Here is a 19,920-nt window from a genome sequence, read left to right as displayed (position 1 = left end):
AAATTGAGTGCAAGAGTTGATGTTTTCTGCTAACTACAGCCATGATGCATTGGGGATACTGTGTGCACGTATACTCTTTTTACTTGGGAGAGATTGCACTTGCAAACAAGCAAATGCAGCAAAGGTTCTGCAGATCAATTCCTGAGAAGGAAGGTTTGTCATACAAGGAGAGTGAAAACAGACTATCTCATACTTTTGAGTTTAGAAGAATGTGAGATGATCTCACTGAAGTGCACGAAATTTTAAGAGTTTGTCAGGCTCATTATGCAATTTGTTTTCCTCTTGCTGAGGTATCCAGAACCATCAGAAGCTGGCCTTCTACGACAGATAAGGAATTTCTTCAAAAGGATTAAGTATCTTTGGAATTCATAATTCGAAAGAGCTGCGGAGATTCAGTTAATGCGTATTTTCAAGACACGCCAACACTTAATGACCTGTATTTATTTAAATATATTTAAACTATCCTTAATATTTCATATTATTATATTGTGTCTAATTAATACTTTTAATACCATATGTTACATTGCTTAATAAGACCAATAGTTTTTTGATGGAATCATCAGGAAATTTGACAGGAATTTTCTAGATTCTAGCTTTCATTTTATCTTGAGCTTTGGCAATTCCAGATGGGGAGTGAAGAGCATGTGATATAATATACAAAGCAACATAATTATAAATAGGACAATGCTGGTACTTTCCAGTCAGTAATTTAATTTATTCTCAATATTTATATTCTCAGAGTAGCAGAGTGCAGGAATAATGTATTCAGTTTCCCAAGTCTATAAATGTATGCTCAGAATTTTTTTTCCATAACAAATTGTCTCAACTAAAGCAGTGAACTCAACAAAATTTCAGAATTTTTGGAAAATAATAAAATATTTATAGACATGAATAATGGAAGTCGAGAACTCAATTGGTCAGCCAGTTATAAAATATCCCAAAATTGAAGTGCAGTCACACTCTACATAAGCACCATCTTATGTCATTTAGTGAAAACTTTATATTAGCTCGCTACTTCATTCAAACTTAGTTAAAATAAACAAGGCAGAAAAACTGAACAGGGTATTGCTCCAAGAGAAACAGAATTAAAGGCCATGAAATGCAAACAAGAGATATAACTAAATTTATAATTTAAGCAAAAATAATTAAAGGAACCAATTCAAAATATGTTATTGCCCCAGCAAAAGTTAAAAAAATCAATGCATTTCATATCAAGAGATAGCTCTAACTTCAGAGGTTTATTTTCTAGCTAGTGCCTGGTATCAATACAGTATCTCTCAAGAAAAAAAGTGAAAGAAGCAACCGAAATCTCCACAATATCCAACGAATGCAATTAAAAAAAATTGTGTCACATCACAGGATGTGGTTAACTCTATTAGAGCTTCAAAGATGAAAACTACAATGATTAGATTCTGAAAATATGCCAGGGCTGTCCATTGAACTCATTTCTTTCTTTATCCATCTTCTAGTGGAAGAATATAAGAGATTAATGCTGGAAAAAACCTTCATCGCAAATTTGAGGATGTATTTATTCGCGTTGCATGCCATCACTTTTTCCTTTTTGTTACCTTGCCCAACTAACAATGATCTTAGCTAGATACAAAAAAAGCTGGAGTAACTCAGCAGGACAGGCAGCATCTCTGGAGAGAAGGAATGGGTGACGTTTCGACCTTACACTTCCTTATCTATGAATTTCCCACTCTCCTGACATCGGTCTGAAGAAGGGTCTCAAATCGAAACATCACCCATTCCGTCTCTCAAAGTTGCTGCCTGTCCCGCTGAGTTACTCCAGCAGTTTGTGTCTCTCTTCAATTTAAACCAGCATCTGCAGTTCCTGCCTGCACATTTCATTCAACATCCACAAGCTTTGTACTTTCTTTCAGCAACTCACTTTGGTCAATTTAAATACAGCTACTTTTTGAAAACAAATAATATCCAACAAACACTAGACAATATATATTCATGAATAGAACACAAAGTGCGGGAATAAGTCAAGTGGTCGGGCAGCATTTCTGGAGGACATGGGAAGGCAACATTTTGGGCCAGGACCTTTCTTCAGACTGACCCGCTGAGTACCTCCAGCACTTTATTTTTTACCCGCAGTTTCTTGTGTCAACATTCAGTGTAGTCCAGTGCAAGTTCAGTGTTATTTTTTTGTGGTCCTTGCAGAAAATGTGCCACCTGACAGTTTGAGGAAAAAGCAACGGAGGTTATTTGAGATTTCTTCAATAATTCAAATGGCCTAAACGGTATGTACCATTGTTTGTTACTGCTGAATTGAGGGATCGAAATGATAAATACAAAGCTACAGGCAGTCAAGCTCACGTTATGGCATTTCCTTTCAATCTATTATATACGCACAATCTGTCTCACTCTACCCCAATGAACAGGAGGACATTTTGTTGAAGTTAGTTATGCAATTGCTTTCCTTGGAGGCACATCCAAGGTCAAACTGTAGCAATCCATGTCTCATTGGAAAAACAGAAATCAACAGCCAAATGGGATCACATCAGAACCATCACACCCAATGAAGACACTGGAGCGTCTGGTCCTCGCCCATCTCCACCCCCTGGTGAGACCATCAATGGATCCGCTGCAGTTCGCCTACCAGACTCGCATCGGGGTGGAGGACGCCATCATCTACCTGCAGAACAGAGCTCTTTCACGCCTGGAGAGGTCGGATAGCACTGCGAGAAACATATTCTTTGATTTCTCCAGTGCATTCAACACCATCCAGCCGGGGCTTCTGGGGGGCAAGCTGGAGCGCACAGGAGTGGATCACCACCTCACATCCTGGATTCTGGACTACCTCACCAACCGATCACAGTATAACAGTATAACAGTATAACAGAGCTTTATTTGTCGTTCGGTACCGAAGTACCGAAGGAAACTACATAGCAGTCATAGAAAGAAAAAAAAGAACACAAGACACATAACCCCAACACAAACGTCCATCACAGTGACTCCAAACACCCCCTCATTGTGATGGAGGCAACAAAACTTCCCCTCTCTTCCCCACGCCCACGGACAGACAGCTCGTCCCCGACCGACCCGCACAGTCCCCGCACCGGGCGCTGAAACGTCTCACGGCCGAACCGGGCGATGAAAGGCCCGCGACCAAGCCTTGCGCAGCTAAGTCCCGCAGCCGAGCCGCACCAGCGGTGAAAAGTCCCGCAGCCGAGCCACACCGGGCGGTGTTAAGTCCCGCAGCCGAGCCGCACCAGCGGTGAAAAGTCCCGCAGCCGAGCCGCGCAGGGCGGTGTTAAGTCCCGCAGCCGAGTTGCACCGGGCGGTGTTAAGCCCCGCAGCCGAGCTGCACCGGGCGGTGTTAAGCCCCGCAGCCGAGCTGCACCGGGCGATGTAAAGTCCCGCAGCCGAGTTGCACCGGGCGGTGTTAAGCCCCGCAGCCGAGCTGCACCGGGCGATGTAAGTCCAGCGGCCAAGCCGCACCGGGATGTAAAGTCCAGCGGCCAAGCCGCACCGGGATGTAAAGTCCAGCGGCCAAGCCGCACCGGGATGTAAAGTCCAGCGGCCGAGCCGCACCGGGGGATGTTAGGCCCCGCAGCCGAGCCGCACCCCGCGCCGTGAGGAAGAGAAAAGTTCCCCACACCCACCCACCCACACCCACCCCCACCCCCCACACACCACCACCCCCTCCCACACATACACAACCAAAAAAATATATATAAAAATCATCCCAACACCGACACTCAACAAAAAAAAGACGGACAGACTGCTAGTCAGCCGCTGCCGTTAGGCGCCGCCACGTGACGCCGCCGTATGTGAGGACAAAGGACCTGGTCTCGGACAGGGTGGTCTGCAGCACTGGGGTTCCGTAGGGAACCGTGCTGGCACCATTCTTGTTCACCCTGTGCACTGCGGACTTCAGGCACAGCTCTGTAGACTCCTATCTACAGAAGTTCTCTGACGACTCTGCCATCGTTGGCCTCACCACGGGCAACGAGGACAGGACGTACAGAGAACTGATCAAGGAGTTTGTGGATTGGTGCTTGCGAAACTGCTGATCAACGCGGGGAAAACCAGGGAGATGGTGGTAGATTTCCGCAGGCGCAGCCAGGTCCCCCCGACACTGGTGAACATCCAGGGAATGGACATCGTGGATTCTTATAAGTACCTGAGTGTCTACCTCAACAACAAACTGGACTGGACTGAAAACACCGATGCGCTATACAGAAAGGGCCAGAGCAGACTTTATCTGCTAAGGAGACTCGGGTCCTTTGGAGTGCTAAGATTTCACTCCTAAGGACCTTCTACAACACGGTGGTTGCATCGGCCATTTTCTATGGAGTGGTCTGCTGGAGCAGCAGCATCTCAGCGGCGGAAGGGAAGAGACTCGACAAGCTGGTCAGGAAGGCCAGCTCTGTCCTGGGTTGCCCCCTCGACTCAGTGCAGATGGTGGGAGAGAGGAGGATGATGGCAAAGCTAACATCACTGCTGGACAACGACTCCCACCCCATGCAGGACGCTGTCACTGCACTGAGTAGCTCCTTCAGTGACAGACTCCTTCACTCCAGTGCGTGAAGGAGAGATATAGGAGGTCCTTCCTTCCCGCTGCTGTGAGACTGCACAACCAGCACTGCTCCCAGCAGATGAGTCAACAATAACAGCCAAGAACACATGACAATTTATGCATATAACTGATGACAATTTATGTATATTTTATTTATAATGAATGATCTCTTGCTCTCTTGCTATCCACTTTGCTGCTGTAACACTGTAAATTTCCCCGGTGTGGGATGAATAATACAATACAATACAAACTTTATTGTCATTGTGCAGTGTAGTAGAAATTTCGGTGAGCGAGATCAGTCACGGATGGGAGGAGTGCCCGAGGGGGGGTGGGGGTGGGATGGTATAAATCACCGAAGCGCAGAGTTAAGTAAGGTAACGACCGCAGGAAAGAAGCTGTTCCTGAACCTACAGGTCCGGGAACAGAGAGGAGGGTAAACAATCTGCGGTTGGGGGGAGAGCTGTCCTTGACAATGCAGCGCGCCCTTCGCAGACATCGCCTACTCTGGATAGACTCAATGGAGGGGAGTGAGGAACCGGTGACGCGTTGGGCAGTTTTCACCACCCTCTGCAGTGCTTTCCGGTCGGAGACAGAGCAGTTGCCATACCATACTGGGATACAGTTAGTAAGGATGCTCTCGATAGTGCAGCGGTAGAAGTTCAACAGAATATATATTATTATTAGAACCAAGTATTTAAACTCAAATGAAATTTGACTTTCATTTCACGTTCAGCCTAGTGAAAAATTAGTTTTAAAAAATAAAAACATGCAATAAAATATGTTTAGAATTTTGCTATGCATTTCATGAGAAATAAAGAGGCACCTACCCAATTGATTGCCTCAATCTAATGTTGATCATTAAAATGCAAAATGAACATCAGGTACAAAACATTTGATGCAATTCTGCACTGGTGAAACCTCATTTCTTAATTGCAAAATAGCTGTCTTCAGCTTCAGTGAGCTCAAGAGTCGGAATATACTGTCAACTTGAAGGTTTTATTTCGCTTCGATCTCACAGCCATTAGCTTATGTAACCTCTCATTCCATGTCCATGGAATATGCTTTTACTTGCCAGAAAATCCAAATAAAATTGTTGTGTGTTCAGGCATCACGGAACAAACCAATTTTATTTTGTTTTGGCTTTGTCATTATGCAATCTTCTTTAACTTGGGAAAATGGCAGAATATCTCTGTATTAGTTTTATGGCTTCAATGCAAAATAAATGTGTGAAACAGGAAGACTTCATAAACAGTGCCCATGAAACAATGGCATTTATGGTAGTTAATTTATGCTCGACTATCTGCCGAGTACATATAACACTGTATAAACACCACTTTGCCTGTGGTCACAAACAGTACAGTACAAATTTCTTACAAAGCAATTTTTTTCCCCTTTGTTTCATGGAAACACTTTTGCCCATTTCTCGCTCAAATATTAAGGAAGATTCTCCAAAACAAAACCTTTTCACTGTAATTCGGTACACATGACAATGAACTAAATTCGTAACTCATAAGTAAGCCAATTGAACCAAGTAGGATAAAAAACTAATTCTTAAACAATAGCCAACAAATCTAAATAACGTCTTCTGTGGTTTGCTTTTATACAAACTTAAAAAGATGCTTGGCTGTAAAGAAACAAACAATCCATTTTATTTTCTCATTAATCTAGTGAAAATATTTTATTTTGAATTGGATGGCTTACCCGCCTTTACCCCCGAGACCCATTCAAGCAAAACAACAAAGTTTAAGTCTTCGATCAAAATAAATTGACAAATGTTTTTGTTACCTCAGCTGTTTTTAATCCCATTGGGTCACTCTCTCAAATGAAAGATGCTGCAATCACGATACATCGGATGGCAAGATTTTAGTCACATTAATTCGGAGGATTTTGCATTTTAAACATAAAAAAACAATAAATTTGCACTTGTAATTGCTTTCCTTTAAAATGTTGAATCCAAAAGATGAGTGTGAATGTAAACTAATAAGAATATAGCAAAACCAATCATAAATTGTAATTATCCCTTTGTTGCACTAACATTAGATTTGATTCAATTTTCAAACAAATACAACATTAATATAAAAACACAAAATGATGGAGGAACCCGGCATCTGAGATGGGAATGGGTAGACGACGTCCAGTGTGAACAAGAGTCCCAATCCAAAACACCTCCTTTCCCCTTCCCTCCCCAGATGCTGCCCGACTCCCTGGTTCCTCCAGCACTTTGGTTTGCTCGAGATTCCAGCATCTGCAGTCACTTTGGTCTATCATTTGAATAGCCTATTGTTAAATTTTAATTTGTGTATTTGTTAAAGATTTAAATAATGCCAAACCTTGCGTTATAGCTTATATCACAATATCAACATCCTTACATTTCAAATTGCTGGACACTTCTTACACCATTTCATTCAAGCTTTGTAGTAACTATTATTTTGAAACATTTAAACACTTACTTCTGCAACTTTGGGTGGAACTCCATCGCCAAGTACTTCCCTGACAAATGCTTGTTGGTTCATATAACAAGAAAGTCCACTCGTTCTCTTGAACGCATCTTTCAATCTTTTTAGTTCTACATCCGTAACTGTTTGAAATAGAAATATCAGTTATTACACATATATCATACAAAGCTGTAAAACTAGGAGTTGACGTTTAGGCACCCAATCAATTTTTTCACATTTATATTTAATTACAAAAAGGAGGAAAAACATTCTTCATACTTTGTGTGGGAGGTGGTGTTATTTGTCACAAAATTAAAGCAACACAATTTAGAATCATTGGTAGACACAAAATGCTGGAGTAACTCAGCGGGTCAGGCAGCATCTCGGGAGAGAAGGAATGGGTGATGTTTTGGGTCAAGACCCTTCTTCAGTCTGAAGAGTAAGTTTAGCAAGAACTTTAGCAAGAGTATAGGAGCAAAGAGTATAAGAAAATAACTACAGATGCTGGTACAATCGATTTATTCACAAAATGCTGGAGTAACTCAGCAGGTCAGGCAGCATCTCGGGAGAGAAGGAATGGGTGACGTTTCGGGTCGAAACCCTTCTTCATAGGAGCAAAGAGATCCTTCTGCAGTTGTACAGGGCCCTAGTGAGACCATACCTGGAGCACGGTGAGCAGGTTTGGTCTCCAAATTTGAGGAAGGACATTCTTGCTATTGAGGGAGTGCAGGGTAGGTTCACCAGATTAATTCCCGGAATGGCAGGACTGTCGTATGTTGAAAGACACAGGAGCGACTAGGCTTGTATACACTGGAATTTAGAAGGTTGAGAGGGGATCTTATTGAAACATATAAGATTCAGGGATTGGACAGACTAGAGGCAGGAAACATGTTCCCAATGTTGGGGGGGGGGGGGGGGGGGGGTCCAGAAACAAGGGCCACAGTTTAAGAATAAGGGGTAGGCCATTTAGAACTGATGAAGAAAAACTTTTTCACCCAGAGAGTTGTGAATTTGTGGAATTGTCTGCCTCAGAAATCAGTGGAGGCCAATTCTCTGGATGCTTTCAAGAGAGAGCTAGATATAGCTCTTAATGACAGCGAAGTCAGGGGGTAGGGGAGAGGGCAGGAACGGGGTACTGATTGTTAATGATCAGCCATGATCACATTGAATGGTGGTGCTGGCTCGAAGGGCCGAATGGCTTACTCCTGCACCTGTTGTCTAGTAAGACCAAGAAGGTGATTATTGATTTCAGGAAGGGAAAGCAGAGGGACTGTGCACCTGTCTTCATTGACATGTTAGAGATGGAGTCAGCAGCTTAAAATTCCAGGGTGTATATATCTCTGATGATCAGTCATGGGCCCAATATATTGATGCATTCACAAAGAAAGTCACGTCAACTTTATTGTCATATTCACAAGGAAGAAGGGTCTCGACCCAAAACGTCACCCATTCCTTCTCTCTAGAGATGCTGCCTGTCCCGCTGAGTTACTCCAGCATTTTGTGTCTATCTTAAGAAATAACAGGGAGAGATGATACAATGAAAGAATATGAAAGCATAAATAAGAACATTAAAAATTGAAGCTGTGCCAGGAGCCAATGTAGGTCAGCAAATGCAGTCTAGTGAAGGATCTTTGACTGAAAACATTAACTGTTTCTCCTTCCAGAGATGCTGGCTGACCTGATGAGTGCTTTCAGCATTCTATTTTTTGTTTCAGGTTTCAGACTTTGGATGCAACTCCTATTAGCATCTCAAACCACTTTCATTTGTTTTGTTTTAAATGATACATGATAGTGCAATAATATTTTTAGAGTATCCATAAAGTTTAAAAGGTGTACAGGAAACATGGTGTTTAAAGGTATACAAAAATAGGACTCTGGTACATGTAAAAGGAGCGTGAGAATGGGTCCTCGGAGAGTTTAAGGAACGCAGTAAACATCACCCACTATGTCAGATGCTGATCCAAAGAGCAAATTTTCGAAGTTTCCCTGTATATCAAAATTCTTCACGATTTATTGTTCCATTAAATGTAACATGGCAAATGGACAGGTAAGATGTTTAAAAGTCAGGACTAAATGTTTAATTGATGAAGATACAGAGTAACATGGGAGGAGGTAACAGTCTTAAAATGTTACTCTGTAGAATGCTTGAATTTTAAGATAATCATTTGTTGTTTACTTTTGTTATTTGCAACCTAAACTGGTTGAGAACAGATACAAATTGTGGAATAAAGTGCATTTCAATTCTCTATGCATGACAGCTTTCGATTTCATTATAATTGCAAAATTGAAAACGTGTGCCAAATACTTCAGAGTTATTACACAAGGCTGGCTATGGATGTCAAAAAAATTCAAATAGATTTTTTACACAAATGAATGTAAACACTTGCCATTATTTAACAATTCAAAAGCAAAACTGCACACACAATGCTGCACTGACAGATCATTCACAGCAACAACTTTGAAGCATCTTCCTTAAATGAAAACAGATTTGTAATGCACAATTGAAATTCCATATTACATTTAGCTGATCAAGATTCAAAACATCAGCAAGTTTGATAATAATCTCACAACAATGTACAATCCCAAACTGACTGTTACACTGAACTACAACATATAAATCAAATGAATATAAAGTTTAAAATATGGCCTGGAATTTAAAACAAAACATAAATGAATAATATCCTTTCAAGACTGTCAGAGTAATTTCTGTCAGTTGAAAATGCGACTCCCACGTTCAGCAGGAGTTTTAAATAACCAATTCAGCATTAAAATCTACAGATTTGTTATGTATCGAAAAACAAAAATAAAAAGGTGTGAATGTACTGCCACTGTAATATAATTTTCCAGTTTAGAATTGTTGATTTGTGGATATAATCCACTGAATTATGTCTTCCTACCAATTCCCTGGTTCTATTTTATCATGCACCTTTTGTATGAAGAATAATATTCATTAGTTATATTACTGACATGAGCCCAGAATCTCATGCCAGGAAGGAGCCACCAGCTCTCAATTGTAAGTATAATCCTCATTTGAGATGTGTCAAAAACAGAATATTTCACAATCAAAAATTAATACTTGCAATTAATAAGCAATTTTTAAAAAAATCATACAAAGTTTTAATATTTAACTAAACTCAATTAATTAAAATATATACCCATTGCTAACACAATGCAGGTTAAATGGGTACTAGGACTATGGAACTGACACATTTGTACTCCAACGCTACACTTCATGATGAGTCCAACATCACACTGGAGGTAGGAATTAGTTTACAAGTGACGAGTCAGATGAAGGCTTTTGTATTCATGAGGGAATCCTGGACTTCGTTGTACTGAAACAGACATTCTAGCATTTACCCAAGTGATTCAGCCCATAATCCTCACTGATCCTATGTTTGCTTCCCTTCCTCAATTTATTCCTACTGGAGAACTTGACGTTTTGGAATGGAAAGAACAAAGTGTAAAACTAAAATTACATTTGTTGCACTGCAGAAGTACATTACACAACATCACTTTTCAGAAATTTGGTTTATCCACATGTATTTTGGATGTTACTTTTTGAAGGGAAATACCTCATAGGAAAAACATGCTATAGTATGAGGAAACTGAAAATGAAATACAAAAACCTCACCTGAAAAAGAAAAATGGCATGGATAAAGTCATTTACAATGTCAAAGTAAAATAATGCAGATGAAGGAAGCTTGAAAGCAAAAGAGAAAACAATACAGCTTTCATGCTCCTGCACCAGTAATCAGGTGAATGCAAATCAAATCCCTTCAAATCAGCTAGTAATTAATATTCAGGTAAATGAAAATCTTCACCTAGATTAAGTAAAATTTGAAAAAAATGATAGCAAAGATATTGGATTGCCATTATAAACCCCAGTGGCTAACAAATATTGTAAGAGGATTAATGAAATCTTGAATCTGCATCTACTGTATCTGCTGTTCCAGGTGTGGACTCCTGTATATTGGTGAGACCAAGCGCAGGCTCAGTGATCATGTCGCTGAACACCTCCGCTCAGTCCGCCTAAACCTTCCTGATCTCCCGGTTGCTCAACACTTAAACTCCCCCTCCCATTTTCACAATGACCTTACTGTCCTGGGCCTCTTGCATTGTCAAGAGTGAGCCCCAGCGCAAATTGGAGGAACAGCACCTCATACTTCGCTTGGGTAGCGGTATGAACATTGACTTCTCTAACTTCAAGTAGCCCTTGCTTTCCCTCTCTCTCTCCACCCCCCCCTCCCCCCAGTTCTCCTACCAGTCTTACTGTTTCTCCTACCAGTCTTACCGCCCTCACATCAGTCTGAAGGGTCTCGACCTGAAACGTCACCTATTCCTTATCTCCAGAGATGCTGCCTGTCCCGCTGAATTACTCCAGCATTTTGTGTCTATCTTTGATTTAAACCAGCATTTGCAGTTCTTTCCTACACAATCAAATCTTGGATCTCTTTGGAGGTTTATTTTGTACCAAAAATGCCTTATTCCTACTCTTGACAAATATTGTTTTACTATAAACATTTTAGTAACTTGGTGGGAAACTATAAGGAACAGCAGGGAATTGAATTAGATCAATCAAGAGGTCCATGGTAACTGGAATCCTGGAAATTACTTAATACCTAACAACAGTTAGGAGTCTATAATTAACCCAAGCAGCAATGCTATCAAGTGTACTTGTTTACAACCTTTGTCATATTAGTCTACACTTGTAGTTCCCTGTCTGTTATATGAGCCACACACAAAACGTATTTCTCATATTATTTATGTAAAAGATATATATTTTTAAAAACAGGATGTTACATAGGTCACAGTAGCATGGTGAGTGGACCACATAAATCTGTGGGTTGCAGGCTGAGAACCAATGATCGAGAGAAATCGGTGTGGTTGGGGCAGAACATAAATGTGTTCCTGCTTCTCGCTGGTAGGCTTGTCCATGCAACAAGAAGAGTGGAAGAATGGGTCGATGGCAGAATAATTCTAGATAATATTAACATTTAGGTATTTAGGTCCTGACATAAAATGCCAGAATTTAACATGTCTAACTCCAACACAAATTAGTCTTCAGGAATGATGCAGACCAAAGGATACAAGTTGGGATGTAGGATTCATGATATTAATTCCCTACCTTAGCATTCCACAGTTGCATTTTTTTTTTAACTTCAGTACAGCATTCTTGAAAAGCTGCATTACAGCCTTTCAGAAGAAACTCATTTATCCTTTCAGATGGATTTGAAAGTTTTCCAAGCGCTTTTCAATGATCTTCATTTTTCTTACATTTAAAGCCTTAACCAACATGACAACATCATCTACTTTTCTGTCACATCATGCTTCATGACACATTCACACACTACCAATCTAAAGCACTGTTTCTGAACTGCATATGTGACATCAAGGATATGTGAAGGGTCACATAAAAGCAAATTCATTCCTTCTCCATTATTCTCCTTCATCTTTGTTTGATTAAAAGTAAATCATGAGCAACTCTTAACATAAAGTTTAAAATAATTATTAGCAATACCTTATTTGAACCACACTATGGTGTAAAAGCCTCAGTTACTAATCGTGGATCCTCATTCAGATTCTTGTTTAGGTGAAATTCTTCTCACAATGAAAATCCAACCTGATCCAAGTTAAGACTCTACATTTTTAACAACATACAAAATGACGCCAGAAACCTGGCGAATCGTGTACTGTTTCCGTATTTTCAGGAATCTATTCCTGTTCTCAGGAATCCATTATTCCTACACTCTTGTACTTACATTTGATTGTGCTTATGCAGAGCAAGATTTTTACTGAACTGAAGGCAAAAAAATAAATACTGCCTCTAGTTACATGTGAAAATAACGTACCAATGAAACAATGATCAACAACTGATTATAGCTTCCCAATTCTTTCTTTCTCCATTATTCCCTTTCACGTTTGGTTTGTTGGTAACATTCTTTCCACTTAAAAACTTGGGACATAATATCCACTGCAATTGCAATGAAATTGGAGAATTAATGGCAGTCCTCATGCGCATTAAACTGCCAAAGTAACTCACGATGTAATTCTCAGTCATTAGAATCAATATCACTGGTAAAGTGTAGGATTTTGGGTTATTATCTAAATTGATGGTCCAACACATTCCGTGATGGATTGATATTTACTACAGCTACCCTTCTGAAACTATTGTACCCTACAAACACAAGAGCTGGACAATTCTCCACAAGAAAATAAACAGTAAAACATGGAACCCAAGACTATCACTATTAAAATTTGCATATTAAATGGGAAATCATTCGGAAACTAGAACAATGGCCAATCTTAAGAGCTGCTCATGATTTACTTCCTCAGATAAATACAAGTACAATGCACAGAGTACAGTCTCAATTCTCCAAGGTACCTCATTGTGGACATTGGACTTTGTCTCTGGAACTGTTACGCTATAATTCTGAGAATTATATTCTGCTCTCAGTATCTTCCCCTTTGTTCTACCTATTGTACGTGAGTTTAGCTTAATTGTATTCATGCATAGTATTATCTGATTTGATTGGGCAGCATACGAAAACAAAACTTTTTACTGTACCTCAGTATACATGGCAACAATAAACCTAACCTAAATAACAAATCTGACTTGGGTTTACTTGCATCATCCAAACAAAACCAGAGAAAATGGCTTCACTTACAACTGCCTATAATCTATTCTTAACAGGAGAAATTGCAGAATAGCTTTGATACTTACCAATCATAAGACAGCCCAATTAAAAATGTCAGTCATCAAATTGTTATGGTGACATATGAAGGGCAATGATCCATGAACCACATATCAAACTAGAGAAGCTGCAATAGGAAGTTATTTAGAATATAATCCAAATCCTAACACTGCAGCTTCTGTACACATAGAACAAGAGTGACTGCCAGGTTCAAGAATAGCTTTTTCCCCCAACAACCTTCAGGCTCTTGAACATTACACTAACCTCAACTATTAACTTCTGTAGACCATCTTTGAAGAAAGAACTTTGGGATTTTTGCACTAGTATTGAGAATATTAATTTATTGTCTTTTTGTTTTTTTTAATGTAGTATTTATGCTTATTGTGTTTACAGGCCTGTTTTGCTGCTGCGAGTGAGAATTTCCTTATTTTATTGTTGGTACATCACAATTAAACACCCGTGTTTCTTGAAGAGTTCGGAGTTTCATCAATTTCCCAAAATGTTTGGTAAATTTTCCCAATTTAAATTATTTCATGCAGCTTCATATCACATAATAAAAAATGTATACTCCGGGACCAATATCTTATCCCACAGGGACTGCTCGTTTAATTCCAAAACTAAATTCCAAAGCTAACTTCCAGAATACAATCGTTTACTAACGATTAATAATAACCGTTTGTTCTTCAAATTATTACCACGGTATATTCGGTAAGTTTTCAATTTAAAAGGTCACTACATCCCAACTGGAAAATAATTTGATAATTCCACTATAGATTAGGACTATGGTTTACCTTCCTCCCAATATTGGACAATAAGATCAGAAACGCGGATCCTATTTCTTACAATACATTTAAGGAGTTGCGGAAGCAGCCAAGTCACAACAGAATCTATCGGAAAGTGACCGTTTTGCTGCAGAACTCAATGGTGTCCACAAATCTGCGTCACTCTGGGCCGCGGTCCCCCTCAAATCGTTGACATTTCGTCCTAATCACGTCATTAAGAGGTTAAATCCTGGCTGCTTCAATGGTGTCAATACTCGGATTTTAGATACAGGTAGGTAAGCTTGGCCAGTCAGGTGTTGACAATCGAGTATTAAGACTAAAGTAACGTTGGTTGCTGGTGAAATACAGGGTTTAATAATCACAATCATCGTGTTTTGAAATGTACAAGGATGGAAATGTCCCACTCATGCAAAATACATGTGCGCCCTCCAAATTGGCAGCGAAGTGTTGAGAAATCTGTGGTGATGAGTACACCCTAATCCCATGACAGATTGGGGCTATTTAAACCCCATCGTCATTATTTTTAAAAAATAACATAAATGCCCCCTCCTCCTGCAAATCCATTTTATAAAAACGGAATAAAAACCACTGATCAACAGAGGCACACAGACCCGCCCTTTAATACCCGGTTTATATACAGACGCATACAAATATTTGATTTAAATAACATAATAATAGGGAGATTGTGCAGGGGGAGCACGATTATTCATATTTCTCTCTGGCAGCTGTCAATTCCGACACTTTAAACCCCCGATTTTAAACAAAAACAGCAAATCAGCGTCATGTTGGACAAAGTCCCCCCGCCCCAAAAAGGACGGAGTTTCCCTGTTTTCACTGACGCGGGTAACATGCCTGTCATTCCTCTCACGGTGGAGTAACGCCATTCAATGTCGCTGTGCACAGTTCACAAGGAGGGAAGGGAACCCCAACATTCGGAGCATGGTTGTATTTAAATCCCCCTTTTTAAAAGTAAACTCATTTTTTTTTTAAAACACCCCTTCTCCATCCCTCACCTCGTTTCACCGCTTCGTCGTAGGAAAGGAATCCTATCCTTGATTCCTTGGCGCCCATGTTCCCGTCATTTCACTCGGTTTGCTTGCTTACTCTCTTGCGCTCTCTCTCCCTCGTTTCCCCCCTCTCAGCTCCGACTTTTCCTCCTCAATCGAAAGCCGGCCTCAGGTTTGTCCACAACCTCCATAACTGAATCACGTGACTCCCCTCCCCCCAGCCCCGCCCGCGCGGCCGCGTCACGTGGTCTCAGAGGGCAACGGCCGCGCGGGCGCGCGCCGCGTCACGTGGTCTCCGAGGACACGGGCGCGGGCGCGCGGCCGCGTCACGTGGGTTTCCGAGGGCAACGGCAGCCCCGCCCGCGCGGCCGCGTCACGTGGGTCTCCGCGGGCAACGGCAGCCCCGCCCGCGCGGCCGCGTCACGTGGGTCTCCGCGGGCGACGGCTGCGGCTTGAGTCTGTGTTATTTTGTCAGTCGAATTATTTTATAACGGACTAGACTGAGGTGGACCCGTTGGGTTCAAATCCCTCCTGCGGGGTCTCTCCTGGGGGCAACCCTCACCCCCCAACTGATGATCCTGCGATCCTGGCAACCCTTTCCAACTGACGAAGCCCGTTGTGCCAGGAGGGGAGTGTCTCCGTGGGCGGCGAGGTGGGGCAGGGATGGGGAGAAGGTGCCACTCACCTCGGCCCCTCTGCAGCCAGAGCGAGCCGTGGACCTAAAGCCTCTCCTGCGTTGGTCTGGTACCCTCTCCTCACCCACTATCCCCCTTATCCACCTCCTCATCTCCCACTCACCCACTCCACCCCCCTTAAAACTGCCCAAAACCTCTCCTACATTATTGGTCTAGCACCCTCCCACTCCTTCCCCCCACCACTCCCCCCTCCACTGCCCCCAACCATCCCCCCCACTCACCCACCCCATCCTCTCTCAACATAAATGGGCCCCAACAGACGCAGACCCATTGGGGATCCGGCGTCCATCTTACGGGTGGGAGCCGGTGGCGGACCGGGAGTATCCCTCAGGGCCGTGCCGGGCGCAGCAACACTATCAATCTGTGGACCCGTTGGCGGTGAAAGCCACTTACCTGTGCCCCGTGCGTGCAGTGCTGATCGGCGGGGACCGATGACCATGGCCATCTTGTTGGACCCTCTGGTGCTGCGCTGCACCACGGGAAGAAGGTCAGGCGCGAGGCATGCAGGGACAGGCGGCGGTCCTCCTGGGGGAGGGAGGGGAGCGCCTTTGTTAAACCCCCTCCCCCCCATTGGCCGCGACTCCCTGGGTCCACCCCTCCCTCATTGGCCGTCACTCGGGCGGGTCCCATTGTGATGTCACACGCTGAACATGGGGCAAGAAATCGTTTTTATAAGGGAATTTTTAAACTTTAAAATCTCTCTAACTTTAAAAATATAAGACCAACTTGAATGAAAGGTGGATGAAAGGGTCTCCAGGACAAAGGTGAGTAAGGTGGTCCTAAAATTGTCGCGCTATCGTGTGACAGGGGCACAAAAATACGATTCACAGGCATCGGCACACATCCCTCAGACTAACATCCCTCAGACTAACATCCCTGAGACTAACAAACAGAGTTTCAGTAATTATATAGATGTCAGTCGAATGAATTTTACAATAGATGTCGGTCGAAAGTCTTATCTGTGATGGAGACAGTGAGTTCATGAAATGGTAGGGAAGATGTCGGAGATGGTCCAAGTGAATTTGAGCGCAGGGTGGAAAGTTTACAGGTAGTAAAGTTAATGAAGTATGTTGAGTTGTGTCCCAAATATAACAATGAAATTCTGACTTGCAGCAGCGCAGCCCGCACCTCCACCTTCTGCCCCCAACAAACACCTCACGTAATGTGCAGGAAGGAACTGCAGAGACTGGTCTAAACCGAAGATAGACACAAAATGCGGGAGTAACTCAGCAGGTCAGGCACCACCTCTGGAGTGAAGGAACCCATTCCTTCTCTCCAGAGATGCTGCCTGTCTCGTCGAGTTATTCAAACACCTCACATATTTCGCTTGGGGCAGCTTACAATCCAGCAGTATGAATATTGATTTCTCTCTAACTTCAAGTAACCCTTGTGGCATGAATAGGTGCTGCCTGTCCCGTTGAGTTACTCCAGCATTTTGTGTCTACTGCCTTCTTCCTCTCCCCACCCTCCGGCCATGTTGTGAACACTGACGCTTGACGTCTCTTTAGAAGACGGTCAGCCGGTTGGTATTAGAATCACAACTTCAAATAGCTTTTAGTGTAAGGAGGAATTGCAGATGCTGGTTTAAACCGAAGATAGGCACAAAAAGCTGGAGTAACCCAACGGGTCAGGCAGCATCTGTGGAGAAAATGAATAGGTGACGTTTCGGGTTGAAACCCTTCTTCAGGCAGAAAGTCAGGGGAAAGGGAAACAAGAGATATAGATGATACCTAGAACAAATGAATGAAAAATGTGCAAAAAGCAATGATGATCAAGGACATCTAGAGCCCACAATGGTCCATTGTTGGCTGTGGGGTCAGTGATGAGTTATACAGACAGTAGAACTCAACAGAACGACAGTGGAACTAGTATGACGACTAGGGTGGTGGAGGGACGAAGGGAGAGGGGATGCAAGGGTTACGTGAAGTTAGAGAAATCAATACTCGTACCGTTGGGTTGTAAGCTGCCCAAGCAAAATATTAGGTCCTCTAACAATGGAGGAGGCCCAGGACAGAAAGGTCAGTATGGGAATGGGAAGGGGAATTAAGGTGTTTGGCAACTGGGATTGGTCTGACTCAATGTTAAGGTACAAAATAAGTGGTTGGATCCAGAGTAAAGGAACATCACATCCATATTGAGCCACACAGCTTACTCTGCTGTGTCAAACCACGATAGAGTATCACAGTTTATTTTAATTAGCTAAGCAGTAGTGTATAAAATTGATAAGGAGAAATTTTAAAACAGCTTTACTGCACAGAAGGAGGAAAATGATTTTTAGACTGTGCTCAGTTGTTAATAGTGTAGAAAGGAAAAAGGATGGGTGACGTTTTTGGGTCCACCCCTTACTTGCAGTCTGAAGAAGGATCCTGACCCGAAAGGTCATCCATCCTTTTTCTCCAGAGATGCTGCCTGACTCGCTGAGTTACTCCAGCGACTTTGTGTCTATATTCAGTTGTTAATTGGCCTTGGAGCATAAACAACCAAAACATTTACAATTTTTACAATTTATACTTATTGTTTCAGCAGACTAAATTTTACTCATATGTAAAATTGCAATATTTGACTTCTGAAATCAAAGTGCTTCAGTGAATTATTTACGTAGAAGTTTACATGATATCAAATAACTAATGCTTATAAGTAAGTTTATTGCACTTGTAATGCTATATGATTATCTTCATTGTTACAAGAGTGAAATATAATAAGCACCAAATTTACATGGAAATTTAAAAAAGTAAACTAACACAACCCTGCAAAGTTGATTTCCTCCCAATAACCTTGACATGTTAAAACATTTAGTTTCAAGGAAGATTGCTTAATGTGTTTGTTCGATTTTGCTCAGTGGAAACACTTGACTCTTAACAAGGTCATATAATCAGACTTAACATGCTACAACCTAATTCTGAAGGTCAACGTGTTCTTAGAGGGGTTTTTTTAGATGAGGTTCAACCGAGGCTCTATTTGTGTTTAGGTGAATGTAAATGACCGTGAGGTCCTATTCAGAACAGTGCAGTGTATTTCTCCTAGTGTCCTGTAAGAAAATAACTGCAGATGCTGGTACAAATCGAAATGACCTTCTTGAAAGAAAAGAAACCCCAACTGCTCTTCTTATCCTGATGTGTGCACCCTTGTATTTTTACATTCAATACTTTATTTCCATTGCTTCCAAACCAGTATATAAAGTGGCAACCAAAATTGTACACTGTACTTCAAATGTATGTCAATGACAGTATAATATAGTTTCGACATGACTTCACTTCTACATTTGTAAAGATAAACCATACTGCTTGGTTTGTTTTTGTTATAGTCTAGACAATTGTTGGCACAATGTTTAATGAAAGTTGTTTTGAATCCCATCCAAACTAGCACCTCCCAAGTAATGACGCAATGGGTCAGCAGTGCTACTTTCAATGTGCCTTTTGATAGAAAGTTCCAGAATTGCGCTATTGTTCTGACAAAGCAACCTATTTCCAAAATGTCTGAAGAAGGGTCCCGACCTCGAACGGCACCCATTGTTTTTCTGCAGAGCTGCTGGAACTGCTTGCTGAGTTACTGCAGCACTTTGTGTCTGTCCAGCATATTTCCAAATCAGGATGTTTGAAGAAGAATTACAGGTGATGCAATTCCCTTGTATACATTCTTTGGTCTTCCTGATTTGCAGGTTTTGGAGATAACTGGTGGTTTGACAATTCCAGAACCAGTCATAGTACCTACTTGATGGTTGAAAATAACCTGATATCTTGTTCTGAGCGTGCTGTACCTAGCAACTCCAAGATCAGTG

At 41.8% G+C, this 19,920-nt stretch overlaps 1 protein-coding gene across 2 annotated transcripts in view; it reads right to left on the bottom strand.

Moving 5' to 3' along the window:
* The window catches only part of usp32 (ubiquitin specific peptidase 32), a 109,358-nt gene extending 93,657 nt beyond the window's left edge, over nucleotides 1-15,701 (bottom strand). The window contains exons 1-2 of one of the 2 annotated variants that reach the window (XM_078422063.1): nucleotides 15,454-15,701; nucleotides 6,982-7,109 (exon numbers count right to left, since the gene is read on the bottom strand). In XM_078422063.1, coding sequence (XP_078278189.1) covers nucleotides 6,982-7,109; nucleotides 15,454-15,511 — 186 coding nt within the window. In that variant the 5' untranslated portion in view covers nucleotides 15,512-15,701. The remainder of the gene's footprint in view (nucleotides 1-6,981; nucleotides 7,110-15,453) is intronic. The other variant, XM_078422062.1, reaches the window with a different exon arrangement.
* Nucleotides 15,702-19,920: the final 4,219 nt, after the last annotated feature.

This window comes from Rhinoraja longicauda, chromosome 26, assembly GCF_053455715.1.
Source record: "Rhinoraja longicauda isolate Sanriku21f chromosome 26, sRhiLon1.1, whole genome shotgun sequence".
NCBI lineage: Eukaryota > Metazoa > Chordata > Chondrichthyes > Rajiformes > Arhynchobatidae > Rhinoraja > Rhinoraja longicauda.
Note: the sequence above shows the minus strand (reverse complement) of the source record. Positions and strands in the feature narration are given on the sequence as shown.